Below are 23,011 nucleotides of genomic sequence, written 5' to 3' on the forward strand. Positions count from 1 at the left end.
GATAATTTACAAAAATAAGATACTTATTTATGACCATTAGGGTTGTCCATAATTTGGAAAATCTCAAAATTTATGCGTATCCATGTCTCATTTTATAGATTATAGATAAAAAAACGTCAATGAACCTGCAATAAGCTCACAGGAGTGTCGTTAACATTTGTCTAAATGCGATTGAAAGTAGCTGCCATAGAGTGGGCGTGTCAGCGACCATAGAACGGCAAGCAGACTAGTAATTACAAAATCACGGTGCTTGATTGGCTAATCTGCTATGCTTCAATGATCACGACGGTGGCGGCTTGCCGATCAGCTGGTCAAGGAGTCGGCTAACGGCGGTGATTCAGTAAGCGCATTGTAGGTTTGTCCGCAGATAATGATTCAAGATTAATTCAGAACATGTTGAGTGACGAAATACATGATTAACAAAGAACAGCTGCTTCACAAAAACTTCAAATACATGACTTGATGGCTTATTGTGAAGGCAACCGTTGTGGCCTGTATGCCTCGTTTTCATCGAGGGAAAGCACAAAAACACGAGAAGAAATATTGCAAAGGCGCTTATGCATGTGGCGAACGATCTTCTAGTTTCAGAGGGGATGTTCCATGATTGAATACAAATATAAAACTTGACATTGACACTACTGTGTCTTATCTTATCTTGTCGTGGTAGCCTATATAATTGAAGTCCTAAAAGCTGTACGGGCTGGATAAATCAGCCATTTATGCTTAGCACTTGTCACATTCTTGCAGCATAATGAATCATACCCGCGAGTGCTGTCTAAGTCCTCAATGATGCCCCGGAAGAAGGTCTAAAGGCAAGCATAGACTATGCTGGTAGGACCAGTAAAAAGACTGTTCTCTTGCATTGTTTAGCATGTCCATAATGTATCTTAGATCATTACCGGCTGCATCACGACTAATGCTTGAATCAAACCAGACATGGACATAAAAAAGAATGTATTGAAGCGGTGTGGTAGTTAAATTTCTTTAGAGTCCCAATGCAAGCAACCTGGTCGGCCCACATATCTTCTGAGCATACAGGATTGTGTCCAGAATCCATCTCGCATGGTGTGCTTCACCAGTTTGGCGATAACTAAAGTACTTTACCTGCACTGCACCCAGGAAAGCAGGACCACTTGGCGTTATCTCAATCATATCAGATAGGTATTTCTGGGATCTATAAGTTCACAAGCATTCGCTGTTTCACCTCTGTCATGCCTGCAAGAGGGTACTGTTGTTCTGAGCCTATCGTCATCTAGTTTTAACACTAAAAATTCAATGACCAAGTGTCTCATTTTAGTATTTAATCACAAACGTACAATGCGCTTACAGAATCATCATTGCCGTTAGCGTACTTCTTGAACGTAGAAGCACATAATCAACAAGCCGCCGTTATCGTGATCATTGAAGCATAGCTGATTAACCAATCAAGAGATGTGATTTCGTGATTACTAGTCTTCTCGCCGTTCTATGGTCGCTAACCCGCCCACTCTATGGCAGCTACTTTCAAACGCATTTAGACAAATGTTAACGACTTTCCTGTAAGCTTATTGCAGGTTCATTGACGTTTTTTATCAATAATCTACAGAATGAGACATGGATACGCATATATTTTGAGATTTTCCAAATTTTGGACAACCCTAATGACCATGAAGATTTTGGATTAGGTTATTCTAATCTTTGCTCCATGACCCCTGAAAAACACAAAACTTGCCTCCCCTACACCCTAGAACAGGGGTGGGCAAACTTTTGAGCTCGCGGGCCGCAATCAACATCTGAATCCATTCGAGGGCCGCACTATATAAAATTGGGATTATAAACCAAAACGCAATATTGATATTTGATTATATAGTGAGGACATGGAGATATATGTGTCAAGCCAAACATTGCTTTGATGATATCGTACATGCATCAGAAACTATATAGTGGCGAGATTTCATAGGCTGGCGGCCCTCAATAACCAATTTGTCAAAACTATAGAGATGAAAGTCGGTTTCAGTTGAGCTCAGCTTCGCGCCCCTTCAGAACCACTGTCTTAGAATTATCATGGTGAAATATACTAAGAAAAAGTTAATCAAGTCCTTGCATTAATTCGATTTTTAGTACGCATTTTATCAATATTTTTAAAAAGTTTCTTCAGACTCTCGCGGGCCGCACAGAACGGTGTTGCGGGCCGTAGTTAGCCCACCCCTGCCCTAGCATTTCCAAGATACAAAGCGGAATTGTCCAAAAAAAATTGTCCAAAGTTACCCTGATTATGGTACAAGGATTTAGCCAAAACGGATTAGTTTCTCAGTGTTGTGAGGTACAGGTACCAATTGTTTCTTGTTTAGATGTGAAGCAGACATCTGGCATGGTTTGGCCCCCCATATTCAGACCACCGGCTCCATCAGCACTACTCGCTGGGCCTAATATTCGGGAGGTTCACCACCCTATCTCAGAAGAGTGGTAAGAAACTGATAACGCTATGTTGCTTTTAAGTTGATGTGTTCCGATGTTCTTTTATTCAACTTGAAGTTGATATTTATTACCATTCACTTAAGCATCATTCCTGTCATCAAGGAAATTTCTGCAAATCTATCATTAAGGCTTTGCAGAATTGTAGGTTTGCCTGATTCCATTTAGAGCAGTGGTTCTCAAACACGGGTCCGTGGCACGTTTCCTGCCGGTCCACCCAATATATTGGAATTTTGTTTCTATATTGCAAAACCAAGAAGGTGGAGACTTGTCAATTAATTTGACAAATAAATCATCTAACTTTAAAATTAATTAGAAGGGGGGAACATTTTTCTGCATGGTGTCGTAATAGAGAGTTCATGGTATACTTTAGGCGTAACTTACAATGGTGCAAGTGTTACACGAATATGCTTGAAACCACACTGTAAAAATTATTGTTGTACATAGCCTGTACCGAGCTTGCTTTGGCGTGATACAGGCTTTATGAGCTTGCAAATGTCAAATGCAAGCACATAACAAGCTATATAGGTTGTTGCATGCTTGTAAAGTGCTTATATTTTGTGGAATGAGAATGAACAACGCAGCAGTCCGAACTCACTCAAGACTAGCCACAGACACGGTAACACACCCAGGCATGCCCAGACACGATGTCCAAGTGTCAACGCTGTCCGAACATGTCCCCGACATATCCCAGACACGATTTCCGATAGAATACGCAGTTCGAACTTACTCCAGAAATGCCTCTGACATGATGTCCGAGTGTCAACGCAGTTCAAACTCAAACCAGACATGTCCCAGACATGATGTCTGAGTGTCATAGCAGTCCTAAAACACCCCTGATATTATGTTCGATCGGCGACAAAGTCGGAACATACTCCAGACATGCCTCAGACATGATGTCAGAGTGTCAACGCAGTTCAAACTCACCCCAGAAATGCCCCAGACATTCCCCAGACATGATGTCTCAGTGTCAAAGCAGTCCTAAAACACCCCTGATATTATGTTCGATTGGCAACGAAGTCGTAGCCTACTCCAGACATGCCTCAGACATAACGTCGGAGTGTCAACGCAGTCCGAACACCCCCCCCCCCCCCCGACATGGCCCAGACATGATCTCTGGGTGTCATCAGAGAACGAACACGTCCCAGACATGATGTCCGAGTGACAACACAGTTATAAGACACCACAGACATGCCCCAGACACGATGTCCGAGTGTCAGCGCATTGCAAACTCACCCCAGACATGCCCCATACATGATGTCTGAGTGTCGAAGCAGTCCAAACACACCCCAGACATGGTACATGCACCTGCACCACTAAAGCACTGGTGTCAAACATATGCCCTGTTGGACGATTTCATTCGGCCCGAGAAGCCATTCTGAGTAGATTGAAAAATTCATTTGTTATCCAGCACATTTCTAACAAATGTTGACATTTTTAGTAGGGAATACTTGCGTCAAACAATCCGTATGACTGCAAATGTCTAGCATGGATAGGCTATCTGACAGTGGTGCTGTAGTTTACCTCTATACATCATTATATAGGAACAAAATCTGCCATATTAACATTCAATTCAACACTGGATTTCGAGTTTTATGCAAAAATGACAGAGAAGTCGTTATTCACAGAAACGAAAACGCCGGTGCAAAACTTATATTCAGGTTACATGAAGAACATATAGTTATAGGAAAATATGCTTCAAATATCCGTGATCACAGTGTTGTATGCCTTCTAACTCAATAGTTCCCGGTCTCCAGAGCAACCCGTTTAACGATTTCATAATAGCCTAATGAACCAAATTCCATGTTCCGCATTTCTTGTAGCCTGTTTCTCACATCGCACGCGCAAAACGCGACTAAAACTATGACTAAAACAAAGGGAGCATTGACGTATGCCAACTTACATCGCCGTTAGAGCCGCTGTTTTGGTGGCTGTATTCAACCGGTAAATCATCATATTTGCCAATTTCGTTTTTGCGACTGACGGTGTTCCTGGAATATGATCCGTTATATCAGGGGTCGCCAACTCAAAATGGGTCGCGGGCCACTTTTCAAAATTCCTGGAGGCCGCGGGCCGCAAAACTTCAATAACGAGATTAAAATAGGCAACGCATTTTTACAACCATGTTTCATACTCTACGTTAGTACAATTAGTACAATTCTGTGCTCTCTAACATGGGCGACGGGCATAGTCACCACAAAAGAAATAATATTTTATTGTACAAACAAAAATACAACAAAAAATATCAGGATCATCAATTTCATTCTATTTTGAACTATGAGCTGCGCTCTGCGCACGATGCCTGAAAACACTCTGTAGCAACTATAACAGGGGTGACCAACCTTTTTGCCATTCACGGCCGCATTTCGATTACTCATGTAGCTTGCGGCCGCATAATGAACTAAATGGGGCCAAATACCCACGTTAAACTGTTCATGTCCATTGCCGGTATACTCCGGACTAATCTATTTACTTATATCGGTGTACTATGCGCACCGAAATCGTGAGTATAGTCATGTTATGAAGAGCCACAGGGATTAGTTCTGTAGTCGCACCAAGCGCGAAATTTTTTTCACTTTCATTAGGGAATTTTGTCAATAAATATTAGCATAGTTTGACATATTACAATCAAATATTTATCCTTTCTCGGCCACTGTGATCAGATTCACCGGTAGGGTTGATGCAGGGGGTGTATTCGAAAACTTAGGGAAGTTAATAATGCGGTGCTGCATCTTTGCGTGCCAATTCTTATTACTCCCCTTTGTTGCATGCAATTATTTCTTGACCGCCCATCAGATTTGTATTAGAGTGGAGATATAGCCTATTTTATTCGCCCAAATGCAGGCTTACCAGAAACAAATTTCATTCATGATGAGGAGAACACGATTAAAAATTGTATTTCTTTATGGGGCGCATGCATCATTTTCCTCTGCTGTTTGCGTCTGTACTGTAGGACTCAGATTACAAAGGACACTACTATATTAAAATCGAATATTAACACGTGTTGAACAGCGCCTAGCGCAAAGAAAATTTCAAGAATAAGTCAAACCTCTCATTAAGTAGGGAGTCAATTCGCAAGTTCAATTTGCATATTGACGGCCGCCAACAATCCTAATTGAATTAAGTGTCGACGGCCGCATACTTTTCCGTCTACTGCCGCAGATTGGCCACCCCTGGATTAAAGAATCGATATTGGGGTTAGCTAGACACGGTAGCCTACTAGCTGGAAAACTATCTCCTCGTAAAGCATGGTCTTTTGGACAGCCCGAAATCGTTTTTCAAGCGCATCAGTCTCGGCAATGGCGGGCCATTGCACATCAAGGCAATATGCCCATTCATATCAGCAAATTCTTCCTCCTTGGAATGATATTACCATACGAAGCCGTATTAGATAGTGAGGAATAGTGATATTGGGCATAGTAGAATGGCTTACTTTAAACACCAACAACAATATGTTTAAACTGAAATCAATTTCAGCACTTCAAAATGCTTTAGTAAGCGTTATTCTGAAATTTCTCCAAATCAGGTCGCGGGCCGTAAAATATGTCCTCGCGGGCAACATGCAGCCCGCGGGCCGCGTGTTGGTGACCCCTGCGTTATATAATGAAAGTATTCAAGTGAAATCCAATTCCATGGATTTCGAGCTAACACTATGAAATCATTTGACTTGTGCGGCCCGCGAGCGACCTGTTGGTTTGAATCCGACTTGCCACGTGAGTTGAGTTTGACACCCCTGCACTAGAGTTACTCTGGAACATCTCAAGTGGTTCTAAAATTTGAAATTCATGAATTGAAAAAATATGTAGATCCAAGATTTCTAGTTTGCTTTGTATTCAAATGGTACTGGGCCTGCCAAAACACAAGTGAGGCGGGGAAGCTTCGCGTCCTCCCTCAATTCTGAAAATCGTCAATGCACGCCTGTGGTTGAAAGAAGTTGTAATCAGACATACAGATATGGTCACCCTTGTGCAACCGCGGGCCAAGTCAGGAGAGATCTAGGTACTCCCAAAATATGCAAAGCTTATTTTAAAACAGCTGCCAGAACTTTTTAGAGCAAATATATAAAAACCCTGTAAAAATCTACTGCGCTTCGCATGGGTTCAGGGATTTTTTACCTAAAAAAGGGAAGATTTTGACATAAAAAATCCAAATTTTAGCATTTTTTGACAAAACCTAATTGTGACCAAATTTTTACCTTGTGTATGTAAAGTAGGTGTTTTACCCCATAATGTTGGAATTGTACTACTTATCTTCATTTCTGGTTGAAACTGTCTGTCCTTGCGAAGTAATTTGGCCTGAAAAAACTTATTTTACTTGAAAACTGACAAATTTTTACATGAAAAAACTTTATTTTAACGAAATCTGGACCTATGAAGAATTCCAGTAGTTACATCACGCCTTATGGTAGAAATGATTAAAATTTGTTTTAGTGCAACGTACAACGAATGATACTTACGTGCATTCTCGGGTGGAAAGTGTCTGTCCTGACTAAGTAGCTTGCCAAGAATAGAGAAAGAACGTTCAACAGCAGCAGTTGTTGACTGGTAGCACTGAAGTTGTGCGTACGTACACTGCTGGTGACACACCGTGTTGCTTCATTCTGACAACGTTTTCTACATCACAAATTTTCATCATGCGTTTCTTGATATAAGAACCAATGCCCACGCAGTATTGCTTCAGTTAGGATATTGTGGTACGTTCAGCGTAACACCATGTCAATCTATTTGTTTCATTTGGCCGTTTATGATTCACAATGAGCAGATAATTTACCGTCTACAGCAGTAGGCCTATAAAGTAGGCTGCAAGCTGTAAAATGTCAAATGATAAGTTCACCGACACTGCAGACATTTACGATACCAACGAAATGCAGGTGGAAAATTTTTTTTTGACTTTGTAAACAATTATTACAATTTTTTGACCTAGCTCTACAATTTTGACAAAATTTTGACTTGTCAAAAAAGTCGTCCTATTAGTTACCAAGCCTTGTTACAATTTCAATAGATTCCATAGCAGATCAGAAAACCAAATCATTTATTAGCAGCAAACCACCTGTGCGCAACATTTGTTTTGAAATTTCAACGGTCTGCGAGGTCAAAAAGGTTGAGAACCAATAATGTAGTGTAGAGTCAAGTTTCCGATTGTCGCTTATGACATAATAGAGATTAGAAAGAATAGAAAATTTGAAATATGTTTTTTTCGGCACAAATACTGCACTGCTGTTCAGTGTTCACTCTTCAGAGGAAATAATTTTGTTTTTTTGTTTTTCATGACATAACCTATTGTGACTGCTGGATCACAATACTTGTAGTTTCCATGAGCATAATCAATAATGATCAGATTATATTTTCATCTGCCAAGACACACACACAATGTACAATGCAGTATACAAGACACACAATGCAATGTAATGAACAGATAGGGATAGGGGGATGCCGAACTATCAACCAGCTGGGCTCTCTTTAACTTGCATCCACCTCGACCGAGTGCCTGATGTCTCAGTCTTCTTCGATGTTATTCTTTCTCCGTCGATCCTTCTTATGAGCTATTTCTTGCTCTTTTTCTTCCTTTATCAGGTCTTTTTTTCTGGGCGTTTTTTGTCGCCATAAGAACAGCAACACGGTGAACGAGGAGCCCAGAATAACCTCCGGGGGCGGGAATCAAACCCAGGCTGCCTGCATAGATGCCGCCGACGCTCACCACTACCCTATCTCCCTCGTGTGTGTGTGTGTACATGTGAAGACACTTAGAGTCCAACTGCTCAGAAATTTATTGTTCATTAAATATCATCATTTAGCACAAGAATTTCTTAATGCATTGTATTACTCTATGTTATTTCATTCGGCTATTCTATTTTCCATAAACGTTGCGACACTTGAGCCATTGCTGTAAAGATGTGTATTATTCGTATTCAGCCATTTTAGTCACAGATTGCAACCCTAGATGTTGAATGAAGAGATGCTTAAGTACACCTGCATTAATACGTATTTGGATAATCATATGCGTATATTGGTTAAACTGAGTTCAGCGACATATTCATATTTGAATGTTTGATATGTTACTATTTAGTAATTAATTAAAGTAATAATAATTTTATTTGGACTTGTATGCAATTTGAATAACCAATGTACTATACTACTTAGGTCAAAAGATTATCAAGTTGAGGATGATGAGCCAAGAATTCTCGACACCAACACTTCTGAGATGGAGGGTCAAACATCTTCAACAGCTGGTATGTACAAACTAGCAGCCCATTTCCTCGGTTGTTCATTCATTCAAAATAACTTTTCAGACCTTGGATCAGAGAAGGATGATGCCTGGACCCGGCAATTGAATGACGTAAGTTTTACATTATCACTCCATCTTTTATTAGAGAACCGCAATATATTTGTCTCCAATGTTGGGTAGTTTATATCCTTGCCACATTACACTTGACACCAAATTCTTAACTCGACTGTAAGAAATCAGATGACTGAAATAAGCTACAAACTTCAATTTTCGAGATTTAATCAGAATTCAGAATCAGCATTTGTTTTTTTTGTCCTCCAGCTCCTGTTCATTTCCTCACACTGTGCCTTATGTATTACATAGTACAATGCGCATTGTGTGTCTTCAACGTAAGAAAATAATAGACAGCCGGTCATTGTAATTATTTTGATCGATTTACATTTTTGGTCTTAGAACCAAATAGGTCTTCCGTGGTGTGTCACTGTATAATTTAATTACACTCTGAATAGGATTGAAGCTTTTGTTTTCTCATTTTCTTGGTGAGGAATACGATGAGATCAATTTACTGCTTCCTGTCACATCGTATTGTAGCCCCACCACATGCGACCAGTTTTTTTTGTAATTTTTCATTTCTATACTTCCCGTACCCTTCTTCGCAGTGGCGTATCCAGTTTCGGGGTCGACATCCCTTCTATTTCAAACTTGAAACTCCTTCCTTTCGAAGGTTACCAGTGAATCTGGCACCTAGCATATTGCCAGCTGATGTAGAGCGGACCCAGTCATGGAAAGTATAGGTCAAAATACGACAGAATGAGTTTGTATACAATCTAAATATAGTAATTGAGTTTGAGCACTGTCTTCGCCCCAATTATTCGAAATTTCGAGCCGGTGAAGTCATGTTTTATGATACGATTGTTGATATACAATGTTCTTTCCATTCTCTACTAGTTGCTGACGATCAGGGTGGAGTGAAAAAAAGAAAATTTGGAATTTCAAAAAGTGCCTCTGATATTTGGCCCCAAATCAAAAATGAATAACTTCTATCATAATTTCAGGTTCTTACGCCCTCTAGTGGCCGAGCTAATTCACCAAACGAGTCGAAAATAGCTAATTTTGCCATATCCTGATAACCGCTTATGCTAGAAAGCCAGTTTTGGGTTTAAAATCTGCGGAAGCAACATGTTTCTATCTCACTTCCATAGAACTTTGTCCTGAAAATGTACAGAAAAAAAGTTACAAGCAAATTGTCGATTTTTAGACCGCCATTAAAAGTGTTGGATGGTTGTACCAAATTTGCAATGCCAATTAGCATGTGCCTGCTTGTTACATTGCTGCTTTAACAGCAAAATGTTGTTTGAAGGACTTATCAGTTGATTTTTATATCAACCTAGTATAATTTGGATAGTAGAGAGCATGATTGAACTTTCTTCATAGTTGCAAAGGAGCTACATGACCATTGGATTTGGTACAATGTATTTTCCATAAATGAGTTTCCTATCGCGCGAAAAGTCAATCAACTGATATTGAAATTTAGTCAACTAACTCGGTATCAAAAGAAATCTAGAACATCAAATTCTTATAAAGAAATGGAAACTACGTTCTTGCAAGATGTTGATAGGCTTTTTGGCATCTTCTGCTGCGATAGCAAACAGAGAGATGAAATTTCACTCAAATGTGGCTTAAGGATGGCACCGAAGGATTTGAAGATCAAAAAGCAGAGCGCAAGGGGAAATGTTTGGTTGACGTTGTGTCTCTTTCATCAGCTGACGAAAGATTTCGAAGGCAGTCAAGCTCAATCCAACAACCCGGTGCTTCTAATGCAGGTGCCAGCACTTCTATTGGGCAATTCAGCTTTAATCAAAGTGATTCAGAGTCAATGCAATCTTAATCAACATCTTCTGGTAATGATTCAACTTTTATGGGAGGTGCTCAACCATCAAACCAAAACCATGTGTTGGGGATCATTTGTGAACGGTATGATGTATTGGACCTTACAGAAGCTGCTGCTCCAACTGGTGTATTGCAATATGTTGGAATAATCAACTAAAAAAGTGATTCGTTTGTGGTAGATCACGGCAAATAACGAGGAGAGAGAGAAAGGTGCAGAAAAGAAATTCAAAGAAGAGAAGCAGAAAACTTAAATCTTGTGTACGGACTCTACTTCGACGGAAGAAAACATGACACTTTGAATATGGTTGAGGCACCCACTGAAAATTGCTCTATGACAACAGAGCTGGAGGAACATATTGTTTTAGTAGGGGAACCAGGTGAGTATTACCTCAGTCACTTGTCACCTCCCAATGGAAAAGGTCGTATTTTGGCAAGAAATATATTAGTTTATTTCCAACACCAACCTCTGCGAAAACCCAGCTGTTGTGAGATCAGACGGTACAGCTTCAATGACAGGGAGATTCAAAGGCTGCATTTGTGCAATGGAAGAAATTTTACAAAGACCACTTCAAAGGGCTATCTGCTTGCTTCATGGTAATGAGCTGCCATTCTACATATCCGCCTTTAAAGTTGTAATTTATAATCTTGTATTGCGTGTTTGAATTACGCATTGCTGTGAAAACATATCGTAATGGCAGCTCATTACCATGAAGCAAGCAGATAGCCCATTGTAGTGGTCTTTGTAAAAGTTCATTGCACGAATGCAGCCTTTGAATCTCCCTGTCATTGAAGCTGTGCTGTCTGATCCCACGACAGCTGGGTTTTTGCAGAGTTTGGTGTTGGAAATAAACTGATACATTTCTTGCCAAAACACGACCTTTCCCATTGGGAGGTGACAAGTGACTGAGGTAATACTCACCTGGTTCTCCTACTAAAACAATATGTTCCTCCAGCTCTGTTGTCATAGAGCATTTTCCTGTGGGTGCCTCGACCATATTCAAAGTGTCATCTTTTCTTCCATCGAAGTAGAGTCCATACACAAGATTTAGCTTTTCTGCTTCTCTTCTTTGTATTTCGTTTCTGCACCTTTCTCTCTCCTCGTAATTTGCCGTGATCTAACACAAACGAATCACTTTTTTAGTTGATTATTCCAACATATTGCAATACACAAGTTGCAGCAGCAGCTCCTGTAAGGTCCAATACATTATACCGTTCACAAACTCTTGCCAAGTTGATCCCCAACACATGGTTTTGGTTTGATGGTTGAGCACCTCCCATAAAAGTTGAATCATTACCAGAAGATGTTGATTAAGATTGCATTGACTCTGAATCACTTTGATTAAAGCTGAACTGCCCAATAGAAGTGCTGGCACCTGCATTAGAATCACCGGTTGTTGGATTGAGCTTGACTGCCTTCGAAATCTTTCGTCAGCTGATGAAAGAGGCACAGCGTCAACCAAACATTTTCCCTTGCGCTCTGCTTTTTGATCTTCAAATCCTTCTGTGCCATCCTTAAGCCACATTGGAGTGCAATTTTATCTCTCTGTTTGCTATCGCAGCAGAATATGCCAAAAAGCTTATCAATATCTTGCAAGAACGTAGTTTCCATTTCTTTATAAGAATTTGATGTTCTAGATTTCTTGTGATACTGAGTTAGTTGACTAAATTTCAACATCAGTTGATTGACTTTTCGCGCGATAGGAAACTCATTTATGGAAAATACATTGTACCAAATCCAATGGTCATGTAGCTCCTTTGCAACTATGAAGAAAGTTCAATCATGCTCTCTACTATCCAAATTATACTAGGTTGATATAAAAATCAACTGATAAGTCCTTCAAACAAGATTTCGTTGTTAAAGCAGCAATGCAACAAACAGTAACATGCTAATTGGCATTGCAAATTTGGTACAACCATCCAACACTTTTAATGGCGGTCTAAAAATCGACAATTTGCTTGTAACTTTTTTTCTGTACCTTTTCAGGACAAAGTTCTATGGAAGTGAGATAGAAACATGTTGCTTCCACAGATTTTAAACCCAAAACTGGCTTTCTAGCACAAGCGGTTATCAGGATATGGCAAAATTAGCTATTTTCGACTCGTTTGGTGAATTAGCTCGGCCACTAGAGGGCGTAAGAACCTGAAATTATGATAGAAGTTATTCATTTTTGATTTGGGGCCAAATATCAGAGGCACTTTTTGAAATTCAAAATTTTCTTTTTTTCACTCCACCGTCGATCACCTCTGACTGACGAGCGTCAGCTGAAATTATCGAGGTTCATCTCCATATGAATATACTAATCAATTGTAGATTGAAGTTCTTTACCTCTAAGAAGCTTTTCAAATTCAGCAATTTATCATTTTCAGTACTGTCAGTAAGCGAGAATTAGCGAAATCTTTCTGAGCTGCTTTGCAATTCAGCAATTTGTATTATTAGTGCTACGAATAAGCAAGAATCGACAGTGCTCGAAGGCTGGCGTTGTGTATGCATTAGTATGTGAAATGGAGTGGTTGACACCTTCTACTGTTAGTCCTGTAGAATTTCGTCAAAAAATGGGTCAACCTAGAAAAACTTCTTATAAAGACGTATTATATACCGTTGGAAAGATAATTTTACCAGCTTTTCAATGATAGGTTTTGTCACTTTTTTTCCCTTGGGGAAAAAGTTATGACCAAAAACGTGCCAAGGGGTAAAAATTGAAATTAGGGAAAAAATTAACATAAAAATATGAACAAAAGGCTAGAAACTAATGAATTATCAACAGAAAAGCTGTATATAGTCGCAAAAGGAGTAAATGAAAACAACAATAGAATTATATATCTGTTTCAGGGAGTAAGAGTGAGCAAGACAGAGGTGTGTGGGGGGGGGGCAAGTAGAGCTGTCGTTGTTCGTTATAACTTCATTATGTTATTGTTTTCTTACTATGGTCCGTTTCATTTACATTGCTTGTTTTTCTAAATAGTGCTTAGTCAAAAAGAAGCAGCAATTTGTGTTAAGTGTAGAAAAGGCTATCGGACTGGAGATTCACTGCGTCACGTTGCAGCTTATTTCTGCGAGTGATAGTACCACACACCCTTTAGACTATGTTTGCATTTGAAACAAAAATCAATTAAAAACAAACATGTTTAAAACAAGGCCCTAATTTAAAACATGTTTTTTATTATTTTAAAACATGACGTCACGAATATTCAATTGCGACGTCATGGATTGAAATTGACCATTGAAAATATAGGGTAAATATAGCCTCTTTGACGAAATATCTGTACTACAACTGTTGAACCGACTATTTTGAGGGTTCCAACTTCCAACCATCCCATAACGATATACGTCGGCTAAATTGGGTGGTAATTGTCTGTGTGCTCATACAACAGGTTTTTGGAAAGTATTTACACAATTATGGCATAATTTTATAACTTTGAAAAATAAAATTTTGTTTTTTTAATAAGGCATTTGTTTTAAATATTTTTTAAACAAATTGTTTTAAAACATCGTTTCTTTTAAATGCAACCCTACTTTCGACACTATAATTGGTTATTCTTTAAAACTGGATTGTGAAACGCTGATTTAAAAATTAAGAAAATGGCCATATTACGTACATCCACACACCATGCCGTAATTTATTGGGAAACCATGCGAGATCCAAGAAACGTTTGTGGTTGCTTTATCGAAAATTGGTATTTCTTCACTTGCAAATAATTTTTTTATGAGAAATGTTATTTGACCTGTAAGGCTCAGATTGCCACGATAAAATGATTAGACACGAGCCATTTAGGCAGCTATGGACAATTAGATAGGCTTATATTTATTTCGAAGTTCACGGTCAACATAAGGGCAATCCTTTTCGGCAGGTTTTCTCGCAAGCGATCTATTGGCACACTTTTCGGATTACTATATTGGCGAATACTTTGTATGTTTTCGTGCATCGCGGCGGGGTAATGGTCGACGTCGAAATGCTTAATTTTATTTTCTATAAATCATGCTTTTTTCGTGGGGGAAGGGTACTCAATAATCAAAAATTTGGCAACATGAAATCGCGTCCAGCGCGAAAAAATTGAAAAGAGTTTTATAAATTGTCAATAAGTGATGTATAAATAATTTATGTTCATTCAACGACATAATTTCGGGCCTCCTTCGATCTCGGGACCCCTAATTGGACGATTTGGGGTGCGGCAGTTACGGTCCTGGTAAGAGGTCAAAGTCCGGTCGCTGTTTTCTGGTTGAGATTTTACTATTGAAAATATTTTGCGCTTCAATCGCATATATACATATATTATTTGCATGTGGTATATTCGGGGACAAATCAAGGCTGTTGTAACAGCCATCTGGGTCGGGCTCATATACCATGTGCTTCGAATCAGATGTACGCAATCCGAATTCCCATCTGTGATTGGCAATACGGGAAATTAAATGTATTGGGTTTTGATTTAGTGCTTTGTGTGACTATAGTAAATCAACTGGGAATGTCATGGAGATATCTGCCCACATTGAATTTGGTACTGCACCCAGTTATTAATTTTAACACGAAGGTATTCCAAACAAAGCTCCGCTCCGCAACGATGTTGACTGCATATGATTTCTTAAATGTAGTAGCCTTAACAGCCCCTAAAGCACGGTAACTGAATATATTTTCGAATATTCTACCAATGCATGGGTATTGTGTCATTATAAACATTTTGCGTTAGCCGACAAGATACATGTTGCGATTTCATATGTAGCCACCTCCGACTAACTGTCGAAAGTATGCGACCACTCTCCCCCCGACCAAATATACTTAGATATTTCTGCTACTTGAAGTAGTTTTCACGTGTCTTAAAAATTACTACTTATAATACTGTTAATTGAGTAGAAAATATAGGGAGTTACTTATGCTACTTGAGTAGCAACACCAATCACTTCTACAAACTCTAGCTCAGTGGTTCTCAACCGGGGGTCTGCATTTTCAGGGGGTCCGCGAAGCCACTAAATTTACAAAATAGTTGATAACCTAATTTATATTTTTTAAATTAGGAAAATCACGAGGCTGCAGTTTTGCTTCATTACAGTAGAACTCACATCAACAGGATGGCCGTCTGAGATGGAATATCCTGCTGTGTGGACTCATTTTAGTTGTTAAATTGCCAATAGCCCCTCATACAAATATTTGGCTGTATAGACGTGTTTTGTTGGGCATTGTGTAAAAAATAAATGGTTGGATTAGTAAAGTCAATCACGAAGACTTCGAAATAATCCGTTTTCTCCTGTGATATAGGCCTACATAACTATTTTCCCTAATAACTCCAAGGTGATCTTCTAGATATAAATTAACATGCTTGACGTTATATGTTCAATAAAAAAAATTGTTTGTCAATTTTGGTGTCACCATTGTTGCGATCATACCCAAATGTGTCGTCGGAAGCTTTATGCCCTATTATTACATTCGCCACAACCTTTCTTTGTCTAAATGGATTTTCAGCACTCGTTGATATGAAATCGAAGGCGCAGATTTTAAAGACACGACCACGTATTTGAAAAAAAGCACTTGAACAATTAACTTTGAAATAATAAAAGTCAACCCGATTTCTACATAAATAGAATGCTGTTGTTTTCAAGAAAAGTAATTTTGTTGCTGTTTATCATTATAGCCTACAGTTATATCATTTGTACAAGACAGATGACGATTGTACGATAATTGAGCTAAATTTGAACTAAAATTTCGGGGGGGGGGTCCAAAAGGGGTCCGAGAATACAAAAAGGTTGAGAATCACTGCTCAAGTTCATAGTAAAATATTACGGAAGATCAGAAACCGTCAAAAATGAAAACTTTTTTGTATATAGAATTGGCGTTTAATATTGCAAAACATGAACAAAAAGCCTCGATACCATTTAAAACCATCTCTGCCTCTGTTCCGATATGGTATTTGGTGTGGATTTTTGAATTTGTTTACCAGTGTAATTTTATGGGTCGCAAAGAGCTTCTGATTGAACGATGATAGAGAATCACTGTCTTCAAGTTCACCGAAAATTCACTCATTCTGTATTACAACAACCAATGTTTCATGATAGATGATGTCAATAACAATATTTGAATTTTTGCTATTGTATGCTAACGGTGACGTCACTAACGAAAGCAGAAATTTGATTAATTTATGAAAATGAGAAAAAGTGATACGGAAAAAATCTGACGTGATGGAGAAATTATTAGCACAGAATAGGATTTAGCAACCATAAATTAGCCTATTTCAATCATTGAAATTTTTGACGCTAATTTTTTTTTGAAATTTGTGAACCAGTGTTATCTCCGTCTCGGTCAACTTTTGCCCCCTTAACGTATGATAAATACCTCTTCAATAAAGTTATGTTTCATTGTTTTGCTGTTCGATTGTTAGTTTGCTTTACTGGCATGATATTCCAATTTATGATGTTGTATTCTGATACGAAGGTATCGTATTTTAGCTTATAATTGTATTTTAATGTTAGGCAAAATAGTGCTTTATCCCCTGGCACGTTTTTGGTCATAACTTTTTTCCCCAAGGTAAAAAAAGTGACAAAACCCATCATTGAAAAGCTGATAAAATTATCTTTCCAACGGTATATAATACGACTTTATAAGAATTTTTTCTATGTTGAACGAAAATTCTACAGGACTATGTGTTGTAATGTGATGCGTGCTTGTATCATCACTGGATCCACCTATCACGACTAGAGCCCGACCGATATTGGATTTCTGAGCCGATACCGATAAGACCGATATCCAGTACCTCCACCGATAACACCGATATATTCAGCCGATATTCAAAAGATATGGAATCTACCTCAAGGTCCATATTTAACACATCAGAGTATTTCTTTCAACAACTTTACAGCCATTGATATGCTTGAACATGAAATAAATGATCCAGGAACTATAAAAATATATCAAAAGCAGCAATCTAGCAATTGCAGATTACAGTTCACGAAGCACAATTTCTCGGAGTGAACTTCTGTGGTCTTCCATAGATGATGTATGTAGTACTAAACACATTGAGCAGTCTTTCACTTGGTACCATAGTTAGGGGCACAGCAAGAATTGGATATCTTTCTTCCTTACGGTTCCACCGCCACCATGCAGGGGATCTTTCCTTCAATGGTTTCACCATATATTGATATTAATATTGATATTCTTCTGGCAATGCACCTGGAGCCTTCAGCAAATCATTAACAAATAGCTGAAGAGAATGTGCAAAACAACTCAAATTGTCCAAGTCTGCAACTGCTCCATCCGGCCCCTTGGGCCTTGACCATGACCAGCATTTCAACAATCAACATTTTACGCTCTTGTGTCAGAATTGGCCAATGTCATCATGGCATCAAAAATTTTGGTATCAATTATTGGCTTTACTCCACGTTTGCTTGATTTTCTTGCCCTCATGCTTGCATATTTCCTATCATGGTGGCCCCGCAGGCCTCAGTCAGACGACTTCATACATTACTGGAATAATTAGCTCTGTTGGTACCGAACCGAGATATGTTTCGACGCGACGCTTTTCTCTGTCATTACGAGGGTCAGTCCAGCATGATTGAAGTTCTCATTTCTCTTACTGATTGAAATCTTCTGCAGACAACTATCCATCCAGCTGCTCTCTGTCGTTGGTGATCGATTACTGCAGGGGGATTCCCCCAAAGTCAGTGGGGCATAACGGTGGTTAGTTATCTATAATATTTTTCAGATAGGCACGCCTACTGCCCTGTATGCAGTATGCACTATATGCAGCTTGGCCATTTATTTTTATAATTTACCGTCCTCACGTCTTCTATCGACTTTTCTGACTCCCTGCCACCATGTTGTGACGTCACGAAAATGGCCGATATTTTTTTACCTTCAATGGCCGATACCGATATTTCTCTCCAAGCGTGATATCGACTCGATATTATCGGCGAGCCGATAATCGGTCGGGCTCTAATCACGACTACTGCAGTTACCAGTACTGTTTGCCTCTCATATACCTCCATAGTTTTGAGACAATGCCATTCGATTGTTGTTAATTATGGATTGTGATGTCATGCTGGTTCAAGACTGACTACGTGAAACGAAATTAATTGATATACGAATATCCGACTGAGAAATACTCCAAAGGGCGCAATTGATTTGCGCTCACACTAAAATATAGATCGCAAAATGGGTGGCAGGTTCGTGTTAACAGAAGATGACGAAGGTCTTAATCATCTGAAATTAGTGTCATTACAGTGCGGATTCCATTAGTCCAGAACAGAGGATATAGTTCACTGAGGGCCAATAGTACATATTCATTTGTATGTGAAAAAGAGTGATTGGATTGATGTATAGTAATATGATGCGAGCTTTGCTTCTCTTCCATCGCTTATCTTTGCAAGTGAAGGTGGAGCTTATACTGGCAATGATATATATCGCACAGGTATCAACACGAGGAAGCTTATCTGATCCTTGTATAATTGAGAGTTACGTGTCTACTTAACCCTAATAAATATATGTTGCTGTGGCAAATTTGTGGAATTTTCAAACCCTTCTCCTTATCTTGGCTGGGCACGGCATGCACCTACAGGCTTCTTGCCACCTTCTACCTTAATCTCTCGACATATGAAATATTCAAGTCGAGAATTATAAGTTACTTCAAAATCCAGGTTCTCATTTTTCTGAATTGGCATCATCGGAAAATTATTTAATAAACGTCAGGCTCATTTTTTCTCTGTCAAGCTTGTTTCCAGGCATTGAAGTACCGTAGAATGCCTCTTAGTGTTAAGGATGACTTGATAGCATATGTCGATAATCTTGCGAAAATAGTTCATCATCATAATCTTATTAAATTTGGCAGGAGAATGTGACTGTTGTGTCTTTATTCACATTACATAGATAAGCCACCAAACAGAAAACTCCGAGCACTTATAAGCAACGTAAAGGCACCAATTAGTAGACATGAGAAATGATCATTAGACGTGATTGCACTGACGTAATACACCACATCTCCCCAACTAATACTATAGTTCCTCAATCAAACGTCTAGGTCGTCGTCGTATTCTTTGTGACGGTGGACGCAAAGGCGGCACTGCATTTTCAGTGTTTTGGCGCACAGGCGGCTCTGTATGTTCAGTGTTTTGGCGCTAAGGTGCCAATAGTTCAAGTTTATTGTCAACGTCCGCTACATTATCGTTGCTTGGACTGATTACCGGTGTAGGTATATTTTCTGTTTCCACTGGTGTTGGACTGGATGGAACACGAAGACGAGGACTTGTCAGACGACAATCTGGTGTTGGTGTCATGCTTGTTAATACGACTGGATCAACGATCTCTTTATCTTCCTGGTCGCAAAACCGTGACGCTGACAGATCTCGGATTTGGTCGATATGTCGCTTCCAGAGTAGGTCACCAACTTGAACGCGATACGTTGCAGGACCCAGCTTTTCGATAATAACTCCTCTTGCCCAGACTGGGGGACGCTGTCGATAGTCCTTGACCATAACCGGATCGCCCACTTCCTGCTGACGAGACTCAAGAAGTTCGGTCGGTTTGCAAGCTGGATGATCCTTCTGCAACGTGGACTCCAACTGTGGGTGCACTAAATGCAACCGTGTCCGCAGCTCCCGTCCGAACATAGCTCTAGCAGGAGATATCTTTGTTGTTGAATGCGGAGTCGTTCGGTAGTGCAGCAACATCGACTGTAGTCTGTTCTTGATATCCGTTCCTCTGTTCGCTTCCTTTTTCAAAAATTCCTTAAAACGCGAACAAATCGTTCCGCAGAACCGTTGGTTTTGGGACTAAAGGGATCAGTTCTAATGTGCTTAACACCATTCCGAGTCAGAAACATTTCGAACTGTTTAAGCGTGAAAGGTGGCCCGTTATCACTTACTAGCTCATCCGGCAGGCCATGCGTTGAGAAAATCTTACCAAGTACGGATATCGTATTTTCAGCAGTAATTGAACTCATCTGATGCACTTCCGGCCATTTCGTCCGAGCATCCACTAGTACCAGGAAGTACTTCCCCATACGAGGTCCGGCAAAATCCATGTGTACTCGCTGCCATGCACGAGTTGGCCAGACCCAAGGATTCAAAACTTCCGGCCTTCTGCTTTCACATTGTCTGCAGATAGCACAATGTCTAACCTTCTGTTCGATGTTACCGTCGAGATTGGGCCACCACACATGCATTCTGGCTTTTATCTTCATCCTTAGGATCCCAGGATGGTGTTCATGCAATAAATCAAGGATCTGTCGTTGATATCGCGCAGGGATAACTACTCGGATACCCCAAAGTAAGCAGTCCTGCTCGCCTGTCAGTTCGTTCCTGCGAAAATAAAACGGTTGATATTCTGGAGCTAAGACTCCAGCGGGCCATCCGTTAATCACATAATAATGTACACGAGATAAAAGCGGGTCTCGGCGCGTCGCAAGGTCAATCCTTTTCGCCGTTATGGGTAGATTGTCTACTTGTAGTGCATTTATCTCGTTGGCTTCCTGCGCTGATGGATCCACCTCGGCTGATGCAATCAAGGGACTTCTCGAAAGCCAATCTGCAGTAACATTCTGCTTACCCGGTTTGTAACGAATTTTGTAATTATAACACGCGAGTTTGATTGCCCAACGTTGCAACCTGGATACGGCTAGCACGGGTATACCAGTCTTTGGACCTAGAATCATCGTCAAGGGTTTGTGGCCCGTAAATAGGGTAAACTTCTTCGCGAACAAGTAGTGATGAAATCACTGTAACCCGAATATTATGGCCAGAGCTTCTTTCTCGATGTGAGAATAGTTTTTCTCGATGTGAGAATAGTTTTTCTCGGCGGGTGACAATGTACGAGAAGCGTACGCAATTGAGCGCTCACGCTCTCCATCGGGTTACATGATTACTGCTCCTAAACCATCAGGGGATGCGTCTACTGACAGGGTAATCGGCTTGGTGTAAGCCAATTTTTTAAAGCTCCGAAGGCCTTTTCACAAGCATCATCCCACTTCCACTTCACGTCCTTTCTTAGCAAGTTCGTTAACGGTTGCAACAGACTGGATAGGTTCGGTATAAATTTTCTATGGACATTTACCATCCCGAGAAAAGACCGCAGTACATACTCACGTTGTCTGGGCGGCAAGCAGAAGTCACTGATCGCAAATTTGAGTTGCTCGGTCGTATGCCATTCTTGTCAATCACATAGCCTAAATATTCCAGGGACTCTTCCAGGAAACAACACTTGGACTTTTTAGCTTTCAATCCATATTTATCCAAACGATTACATACTGTCGATAGCAGCTCAAGATTTTCCCTCTCCGAAGACCCTGGGATTAAGATGTCGTCCAGCAAACACGGTACATTCAGTCCTTGTAGCACCTGATCCATCAATTGCTGAAAAATCGCCGGCGCTGATGCCACTCCAAACGGAAGTCGAGTGTATCTGAACAATCCCAGATGGGTGTTAATCACCACGTACTTAGGCGAGTCGTCATCAAGCTCCACTTGCGTGTACGCTTGTGATAAATCGATCTTGCAAAAATACGAACTTCTCCTTCCGTTAAGAAGCGCCAGCAAGTCGTCGGGGGTCGGTAATGGATATTCCGGTATATCCAACTGCGGATTAATCGTAACTTTAAAGTCGCCACAAATACGAACTTCACCTGACGCCTTAAGAACAGGCACAATTGGACTCGCCCAGTCAGAGTGTTCAACTTTTTTCAACACTCCAGTATCCACTAACCTACGGATTTCTGTTTCCACTTTATCAAGTAAAGCGTATGGCACCTTACGCGCTTTGTAAAATTTCGGAACGGCGTTGGGCTTCATGTTGAGCCGTGCTTTAATGCCGACAACTTTCCCTAGTTGCGTTTCAAAAATACTAGTATCCCTCAATAGCCCGCAAAGGCAATCTCTCGAATTCTCACTGTGACCGCTATCCGAGACCATTCCGATTAATTTTGGCAAATTCATTTGTATTTTACGCATCCCGTTCCTACCGAACAACGGCGGAGCTTCCATATCCAAAACAATCAAAGGCAATTTACAATCATGTCCCTGATAGCTCACCATCACCACGGTTTTACCCAATACCAGCAGAATTTCGCCACTGTAGGCCTTCAATTTAATGTTGCATGGCTCCAGCGTCGCCAGAGGAAATTTCTCCCTCAGTAAATACTTCGAAATTACGGATACTGCAGCACCTGTATCGAATATCATAGAAATGATAATACCGTTGATGCCAATATCTACGCGAATCTCATCTTTCCCTTCTACGAAATTGATATTCATCAAGATACTCACACTGTCGTCTGCCGAGGACTCGGAACCGCAGTCGTCACCGTTACCAGCATCATCAGTTGATTGCTTTTCCGTCGATCCGCTCAAACAGTTAATCTTGCATGCGGTCTTACTCTTTCGCCTTGTACCTTTTCCGGGGCACATCTTCCTTATGTGTCTGACCCGTCTGCACGCATGACACAGTGCTGTGCGAAAGATACAGTGGTCTTC

General features: G+C 40.1%; 1 protein-coding gene across 2 annotated transcripts in view; it reads left to right on the forward strand.

The window, feature by feature from the left end:
- Positions 1-23,011, forward strand: part of LOC145455345 (peroxisomal targeting signal 1 receptor-like) — a 46,037-nt gene that overhangs the window by 13,121 nt on the left and 9,905 nt on the right. For both annotated transcript variants that reach the window (XM_080333312.1, XM_080333313.1), the window contains exons 4-6: positions 2,331-2,445; positions 8,595-8,683; positions 8,744-8,790. In XM_080333312.1, the coding sequence (XP_080189438.1) occupies positions 2,331-2,445; positions 8,595-8,683; positions 8,744-8,790 (251 nt within the window). The remainder of the gene's footprint in view (positions 1-2,330; positions 2,446-8,594; positions 8,684-8,743; positions 8,791-23,011) is intronic.

This window comes from Botryllus schlosseri, chromosome 14 (genome assembly GCF_051294905.1).
Source record: "Botryllus schlosseri isolate E-star chromosome 14, Bs_hap1, whole genome shotgun sequence".
Taxonomy (NCBI): Eukaryota; Metazoa; Chordata; class Ascidiacea; order Stolidobranchia; family Styelidae; genus Botryllus; species Botryllus schlosseri.